The 8,888-nt window shown below is 38.1% G+C and overlaps 1 protein-coding gene across 1 annotated transcript in view; it reads left to right on the forward strand.

The window, feature by feature from the left end:
• The window catches only part of KIFAP3 (kinesin-associated protein 3), a gene marked incomplete at both ends in the record, with an annotated part of 29,146 nt that overhangs the window by 497 nt on the left and 19,761 nt on the right, over positions 1-8,888 (forward strand). Inside the window, 8 exons of the mRNA XM_010185811.1 lie at positions 900-1,054; positions 2,218-2,273; positions 2,763-2,904; positions 4,101-4,200; positions 4,928-5,052; positions 5,527-5,625; positions 6,328-6,506; positions 8,824-8,888. The exon at positions 8,824-8,888 is cut by the window's right edge and continues 119 nt beyond it. Coding sequence (XP_010184113.1) covers positions 900-1,054; positions 2,218-2,273; positions 2,763-2,904; positions 4,101-4,200; positions 4,928-5,052; positions 5,527-5,625; positions 6,328-6,506; positions 8,824-8,888 — 921 coding nt within the window. The remainder of the gene's footprint in view (positions 1-899; positions 1,055-2,217; positions 2,274-2,762; positions 2,905-4,100; positions 4,201-4,927; positions 5,053-5,526; positions 5,626-6,327; positions 6,507-8,823) is intronic.

Here is an 8,888-nt window from a genome sequence, read left to right on the forward strand (position 1 = left end):
GCCTTATGTTTTAGCTGTTGACTCTCCTGTTGGTTTGCTCTGTTACCCCTGCTAGTGATTTCACTACAGTATCTGCATTTTAATTTTGCCTAGTATTTTTAAGAGCATTAAAACATTCTCCATTGGAGAAGTCTGGAGAACTATCATAACTTAAGGTCCAAACTTGGAAACTGTACTAGATTTGTTTTATCTCTATACTGAATTATTTTTGAAAATTTGAGCTGAAGTGGCTATGTGTGTGAGTACATATAAGATGAGTAACTGAGGAAGAAAGAGAATCCTTAAATTGTCTCAAGCTTTTGAAGATAACTAGAAATATTAATCTGTTTTTAGATTAATCACTGTAACTTGCATCTGCATACAGTGGAATTCCTTTCCAATCTGTCCTGTTGTTAATGCCCACAGAGATTTTTTTTTACTGCTCGTTGCTTGTGGACCTTGCTGCAGGTCTGCCAGAATTGCAGGAGACTCCTGACACTACATCTGCAGGCACTGCAAAAGAATCTTCCTGTGTAGTCAGGACTCATAGCTGTTTCTCATTTTGGGTTTTTTGTGTGTGCTGGACTGCTTTGCAGTCCTGTGTACTTTTTTGGGGATGTATTGCAAACAAATTACTGAATGCTGTGTCTAAGATGGTTATAAGGGATCTGTTCATACAGCTGCATTTAGTGTTACTGCTTGTTAGCTGATGGCTGCTCTGTCAAATCTGTTTGACAGTTACTTGCCATTTGGAGCTATAGAGCGTCACTGCTTTGACATTACCTTTGTAAGCAAAGGCACAGGCACTGGAGGTATCAAGATCATTTCTGCTTTGATAAATTGATGACTGTGTAAACATAAATCAAAGAACTGAAGATACAGATATTTAAAAACTGAAGAGACACCTATCTGTGTTGCAGCATTCGGCTAAAGAGTCTTAATGCAAATACAGACATTGCTTCCCTGGCTCGAAAGGTGGTTGAAGAATGCAAGCTCATTCACCCTTCTAAACTTGCAGAAGTAGAACAGCTGCTGTACTATCTACAGAATCGCAGAGATGCCTCGGTGGGAAAAGGTAAATAATCCATGAACAAAGTAGCTTGGGACTGGAGTGCTTCAGCATAGAACAACTGCCGTGTGAAGTTTTTCTAGCTAAGGTCCTAGCTTGCTTGATGTACAAGTTCTCCAGAGGTAATAAGTGAGGGGAAGATGTACAGTTAAAAGTTTCAATCTTGGAGTGAGATGTGGGGGAATTACCATTTTAACAACCAAAGTTGTTGGTTTTTTGTTATCTAGACTTAGTATTGATGCTTCTTGCTGACTGCCTTGTGCTTTAGGAGGACTTGAAAGGTACAGATTCTGCTGTTTGGTGCAGCCTCTTCATATTTCATCTGCACTTACAGTGTTATCAAAAGACTATATGAGGATCTTCCTAGAGAGATCTCTGTCATCACCAGTTGCAAGGGTAAAGAGTGTTCCTGGGCTAATGTGCTGTCTGTAAAACTGGAGTTATGAGTTTCAGAGTCTGACAATGTTTGGTACAGTGTAGGAGTTAGCTTGGGGTAATTATCTCGTCATCTTGTCTTAAGTTGGTGAACAAGTTACTGAGAACAGTAATTCTTTGCTCTTATGCCAAGGCATTTTGGTGGTCCTGTTTATGTCTTCATCTTAAACTTTCTGCTCAGGGGACAATTTCATATTTAGCATCTAATCCTGCATTACCTTGAGGTTAGCAAGGTTTCTTGCAATCATGAAATGGTAGGCTTTTTCTCAAGTTGTATTCTTATCTTAATGGAATGAGTTTAAAACAAAGATTAATGTTATTTATATACTTTGTAACTGCTTTGCATGTTTTACCCTCTTTTATCCTGTATATATGTGTCTAGCTGTATCACAGAGTAGCTTTGCCACAGTGTACACAAGCAGAATCAAACCTCCAAAGGTATCTTGCTATGGAAGTGATTTTTGTCACTCTCTGCTTGCACTAAGGTTTATTACCCTCTGTCTCTGCTGACTGGGTTGTAACTGATCATTTAGACTGAGGAGTGAATTTCTCTCAATGGGCTGTTCAGCTTCAGAAATCCGACATACCTTAGCTGTGTTAGTCTGACAGGTCAGCTGGACACAAAAGGACTTTGACCTTGATTTAACCGGAATGTTTACTATGAGCATACTGGGTATGTTTTTTTTTCTGTGAATATGCATAACTTAACTGCAACCATATATTTTTCTTTCTAGAAAAGAAAGAGAAATCCAGTAAGCCAAAAGATCCACCCCCATTTGAAGGAATGGAGGTAAATATTGGTGTTAGAAGAAAAGTGCAAAACCCATTTACTTAAGTAAGCAGTTACATAAGGGAGAGGGGGAGAGAAAATGCTGAATTCTGGGGTTTTCTTGCTGCTGCTTTTTTTAAACAAACTTAGTTTGGAAATATTGCACAATGGAATAAAAATAATCTCTATAAAGGGTAAAATATTTGACTTGCATACTTCCTTCCCCAACTGTAGCACGCAGCAGGACAGCAAGTGAGGTCTGGAACATTGGACAGGACACAGGGAGTCATGTCTGAGCATCCTTTGTTTTTTGTAATTAAATCTCAAATTTCCTGGTGTTCATTGGCAGTGATTCTGGATGCATAGATTTATTTTTTCCTTGTGTTTTATTTTTTACCAAGATCTTAACTCGATGCTGTGCACTCTTTTTTCTTTCCGTTGAATCTTGTCATGATTGTCTTGAATGGACATCTCTTTCTCTCTGAAACCCCGGCTTATGACTGCTTTCAGATTGATGAAGTTGCCAATATCAATAACATGGATGAGTACATTGAGTTACTGTATGAGGACATTTCTGACAAGGTGCGCGGCTCTGCCCTCATCCTGCAACTGGCTAGGAATCCCGATAATTTGGAAGAACTGCTTATCAATGGTAACTTCTCTTAGTGTTGTACTGTTTATTTGTGGTGTTTTTTTCTCAAATTCGTATTTAATTTGGAATCTTCTGTAGTTTACTAGGCTTTGCTTCTCAGTACATAAGCTGCCTGTCAAGGCATCATCAAAATATTTCACTGGCACACCATTTTTTTAAATATTTTTTTTTTTCCATTCCCCAAGCATGTAGTCTTGCATGGTGGTGGCGTGACCCAAGTGCAGGACCTAACACTTGGCCTTGTTGGACCTCATACCTTGGCATATGCTTTGTTTGGCCCTAGAGTCTGGGTTGGCCCTGTAGTCCAGATTCCTTCCAGATGCTGGATTTCAGGGTTTGGTTGGTTGTAGAGTAAGGGTAGTGTTGGTGCAGTTGTTTCTAGAGCAGGTATGAATTGTGGAGTTGGAGGTTTGATAAAGAAGTGGTTCTGGATTGGGTTCTAGATCACTTTGCTGATCTAACTCAGATTCCAGATCACTTAGCTGTTCTAGATTGGGTTCTAGATCAACCTATGGTTCTATTCTATTTAATCTTAACATTTCCTAGCAGTTCAACACCTGACGCACCATCTCTCCCACCAGCCTTTGTGTATACAAATGATCAGGTAGAAATGATAATCATTCATCATAAATAATGACAATTGACTTTATCAATCCAGTGAGGTAGGAGAAAGTGAATGGAAAAGATAAAGATTTAGAGAGGAAAAGTAAGATGAAGAATGACAAGAAGAAGTATAAACCAAATTATTAGATAATACAAAGTTGCTATGGGGGGAAGTAAATGAAGTGGATTAAAAAATGATAGTTGTCAAGGTAGAATTTGAACAGGATTTGGAAGTTAACATGGTGATGTTTTAGGTAGGGGCCACAGTGTAGTGTGGGACATATAGATGGCAGAGGTCACAGGATCTTAATGTTAGTGGTAGTTTTAAGATGATCTTAGTGTTTGGTTGCAGTTTCCTTGCATGTCACCTCTTAGGGTTTGTGGCTGGATGGCCCCTCAGGGTACTCTCTATTTTAGTTCCATCTCCAGACAGAACTTGTGAGCAGTGTTGCATGTTAAAGTGAGATACCTCAGAAAATCTTCCATTAGAAAACAGCTAGATGTGGAATAAGGTGCATTCAAATTCTGAGTCTCACAAGACAAAAGGAGGGAGGTGAAATGCTGACACTCATCTGAATCTTGTTTCATTTCAGAAACTGCCCTGGGTGCATTGGCTAGAGTGCTGAGGGAAGACTGGAAACAGAGTATGGCACTTGCTACCAATATAATTTATATTTTCTTCTGCTTTTCAAGGTGGGTGCAGAGTCCATGCATTTAGGGATATAAGGAGCTCTCTCTGCTTAGTGACATGTCATTTATTTTCTGCACTGCACTACAAAACCTCACTGAAACAGGAAAAAAAGATTCTGGGATGGGAATGGACTTGTTATAAAAGGCAAAATTGAGGCACAAAAAGAAGCCCCCATGGGGATGTAGTGTGTAGTAGAGCTGGGAGGACACGTGTCTGATCCATAGCTTTTAGGCAGAGCTGCCACCTTTTGTTTCCCTCAGCATTCCTACAGGGAAGAGACGATATTCAAAAATTAAGTGCTTGCGCTTATTTAGATATGCCAGTGTTTCAGCATACCCTGCCTAGAAGCAAGTCAAATGGAATTTGCACTGCAACTTGATTTTAGATCTTTTATATTTCTAATGAGTAGAAGGTCCACTGAAGCACTTAAAATATGAAAAGTGGAGCTGATTGGAAAATATTTTCCTTTACGCGTGAAAATTGGAATGTAGTTTTATTTTGACTTGGAACAATACGCTGTTGCTTGTCCTTCTGCAAGTTTGGAAGAGTTGTTTCTGTTTTGAAATAATTTTCCAATAGGCAAGTGTTATAATGAGGCACAGAGTAAATACCTTTTCTTAATATGTCATGTGGTGCAGTGCTGGGACATTGACTGCCATAGATGCCAAACAGATTTGGGGTTGTTTGCATTTATTTTTTTCCTCACAGGTGTTTTTTTCTTCAATGTAGTTTTTCTCAATTTCACGGAATAATCACACACTACAAAATTGGAGCTCTGTGTATGAATATCATAGACCATGAACTGAAGAGACATGAGCTTTGGCAGGAAGAACTTGCTGAAAAGAAGAAAGCTGATATCCTTTTGATATACTGGGGTAGCTTCATGGTTTCTGACTTGTCTTGATAGCTGTTATTGAGTTATACAAGATGAGCATGCAGCAACTTCTGTGAAAGTGGTAGAATTTAGTAGAAATTGTGAAATAGAATTGCAGATATGAAGAAGACCAAGAGTGGGAAGTTTGTGCTGCTGAAGAGATTAAGTTGAAGCTACTAAAACAATGCAAGAAAAATAATGTTTTGTTTTATCAACAGTATGTCCTGGGAGCATTTTTGCTGACTCTTAGAATGTAATACATCCAGGACTGGGAGGAGGAAAAAAAATCATGCTGTAGATTACAGGTGTAGCAAGCTGTTGCAGAGGTAGTACCTTTACACTGGCTATTCCGTAGATATCTTACTTTTTAGTAGTGGTTGAATAACACCTTTGAGGACAATAGTTACCTAGACTGTATAACTTTTATCTGAACTCCTTAACTTCTGCAGTTTACTTGATGAAGATTCCGAAAATCAAACCCTGAAAAAGGACTACGAGAAAACTTACAAGAAATATCGAGGGCTGGTTGTCAAACAGGAACAGCTACTCAGAGGTACCAAATCAAAGTAGCAGGTCATTTCCTTTTGGTGAATGTGGGTAGAGGGTTCTATTGGATGCTTATTATAACCGGGGTGTCTTAAACATACTGAATGTGGTGATGGCTACGGAAGAGCATTGCCAAAGAACAGAGAGAAGCTGAGTTCTTAAATCAGATTGTTTGACAGTACACTAGCAAGTGATCTGTCAGTCTTGGAGGAAAAATAGAAGTGATCCACTTAACTTCTATTTGCTCATGATGTTGGTTTGGGAGGGGTTGGGTATTTTGGTTTTGTACCTTTGATTTGGGTTGTTTTAACTTAGCTTCACTTAGCCTGTATGTGATTCAAGTTGAATAGCTTTTACTCCATCTCCATTTTTGTACTAAAATACACTTAATGTTAGATTGAAATGATCTGAGTGAGGAAGGTTTTACTGAGGGCTTTTTAATGCTTCCCACTAGAATTGAAAGAAAAAAATACTTTAAAAAAGCTTTTTGTTATCATAACTTTTTTCCAAAGCCACTATCAGAATTAATATTCTTAATACTTTTTAAAGAGGAATAAAAAGCATTCATAGTTAATTTCCTTCAAAATCCATTGGGAAGGGAGCTGAATGCTTCTGGAAGTCTTGTCTTAAGCACATAATGTTTATGTGCAGACTTGTTCAGTTCTGTTGTCTTTGATCTGTTGGTATGATTTGTATTTGACTTCGTTAGTTGCACTTTACCTGCTCCTAAATCTTGCTGAGGATACTCGCACTGAACTGAAGATGAGAAACAAGAACATTGTCCATATGTTAGTGAAAGCACTGGACCGTGATAATTTTGAGCTGCTCATCCTCGTTGTATCTTTCTTGAAGAAACTCAGCATTTTTATGGAGAACAAAAATGACATGGTAAGGCTTATAGCACACTACTGCAATATTGGAAAGGTATGGACTCTGAAAACTTTGTGTGGTTGGGGGGAAGAGGGAGAGATCTTTGTCCTCACCATAAACACCCATAGCACTGATTATCCTCTTTGTTACTAGTAAAATGAGTAAAAGACGTGCAACATTCAGCCACAACATACTGCAAAAATAAAAACCTGCTATCCCAAACAATGAAGCTACCTCAAAATATGAGACATGAAATTCCAGATTTTAAAGTTGGCATGCGAAGTCTTGTCATACCTCCACTTCTGGAGATGCCCGAGACCGTTCTCCCAAACTACACTTTTGACAACATGTTATTGTCTCTGCCATGTGTTGTCTTGCAAAGAGAGGTAGTTACCCTTTGCAGTTTGCTAGACTAGCTTACCTATTTCCTAGTTCAGCTTGGTCTTCCAAGGCACCCCACAACTGTTCATTCATGATACTGGTAGTTCCTAAGAACTGGAGGCAGTGTTATTTTTCATAAGCTTTTTTTTTTAGATGAAGTCTCAAACTTCTGAAATTGTAGCTTATTTTTTTTGTGACTTGAATTGCTAGCCAAGTATCTACTTTACTGATTTCCTGATGGCTTTTAATAGATATGTGCCTTCGCTTCTGTGCCTTTATGCCAGTTTGTTAAATGAAAATGATAAATTTTCCGTATTGAAGTGGTAATCTGAGACTTATTTTACTTAGATTGGGAGATGAAAAGACCTGTGTAAATGAAATAGAAAATTAATTGCATCTTTGTTACTGGAATTCTCATTTGCATGCATGTGCACTGAACACTGCAGATGAGGTATCTCCCTTATTTATATAAGGGTTTCCTGTTTCGTGAAAGACACCAAGCATGCGTTTTTGGGGGAATGTAGACTGTTTATCGGGTGTTTGGTCATTGATTTAGTTTATACTTGTGTAGTGCCCTGAAGGACTTCATTAGAAAAATAAGGATTAGCTTTCCAGCCCACTGATTTGCTGGCACACTTTCTGCATTCCATTTGATTTGGTGAAAAGACAAACAAAACAAAATTGCTGAATTTATTTTATTGCAGAGTGTTTTAACAATTTTGAAAAGGTTTGTATGCTTCAGGTCAGCTGTCTGAGTGTTTCTTACTGATAATATAGATGATACTTTTTCTTCCACAGTATTATTAAGGAAAGCTACCAATGAAGGAGAAGGTGTTCTAATATTTGTGTCAGGCAATAACACAAAAGTGTCAAAGGCAAGATGAACCAAGATTAGTTGTGCAATGCCTGATTATAAGTAAAGCTGAATAATCCATGTATATTTATAGCACATTCTTTCCTTTGGTATTCAGGTCCCATATTAAATTCAAAGCAGTGAAGTAGGAGTTCTTGCTATCTGTTTTTGATCAAAGATATCCAGTCAGTTGTTTGATTATTGCACTGTGCTGTGTGGGGAGAGCTGTAGTTTCTTTTTCCTAGTATTCATTCTGTGTGTATTTATAACTGGAAGGCTAGTTACATACATGTAAAAGTTTGAAGAATGCACAGTCATTTTATGTGCCTCCTTCTGTCCAAAGAAGGTTCTAGGAAACAGAAACTGAATGCATTTGAAAGATTGTCACATAAAAGCAAAGAAATGTTGCTTAAAAGATGATAAACACTTTTTGAAGTCTTGCCAGTCAATACTTGGATGTCATTTCTGGCTGATAAAGTGAACATGATCTCAGGAACTGATACTACTTCTCAGTTCCTGGATTCCACTTTTTAATTTGAAAGTGATAGATGTTTCATGTGCTTGTTAAATTAACGTACAGGACAGCATGCCTCTTCTGAGAGCACATGCGAAGTTCTGTCTAGGGGTTAATTTGAAATACGTAATGAAAGGTCTCAAATTCTTTTTTGGATCCCAACTTTCTGTCTTGCTTGGTTGAGTATCTCTTTGACTCTAATGTCAGTTGCTTCAGGGTTGCTTGTGTTTAAGTTTAAATGTATTTCCCCCGTCCCCCAATCTAAACTTGCAAGTGATGTCTTGACCACATTCTTGCAGTATTCCAACTGTGAGGAATATTTCCAAGACATCTGAACTGTTCAGTGCAAAAACTTTTTAAAATCAGCATTACCCAGTAACCCAATCTAGAAGACTTCAACCACAAAGACGTAAGCAAAGCTGCTTCAGATGAAGATGCATTGACAGTCACTGTTATGGATACAAATTGGATATATATCTGCATGTCTGTGTGTGTGTGTGAATATATGCCACACTGAGAGAGCTTTTACATTGAAGACAAAGTTATGTGTGGATGGATTATGAATTTTTCTTTGTCTTGTTACACAGGTTGAAATGGATATTGTCGAAAAGCTTGTGAAAATGGTACCCTGTGAGCATGAAGACCTGCTGAA

The sequence above is a fragment of the Mesitornis unicolor genome, unplaced genomic scaffold (genome assembly GCF_000695765.1).
Source record: "Mesitornis unicolor isolate BGI_N332 unplaced genomic scaffold, ASM69576v1 scaffold2456, whole genome shotgun sequence".
Classification (NCBI taxonomy): Eukaryota; Metazoa; Chordata; class Aves; order Mesitornithiformes; family Mesitornithidae; genus Mesitornis; species Mesitornis unicolor.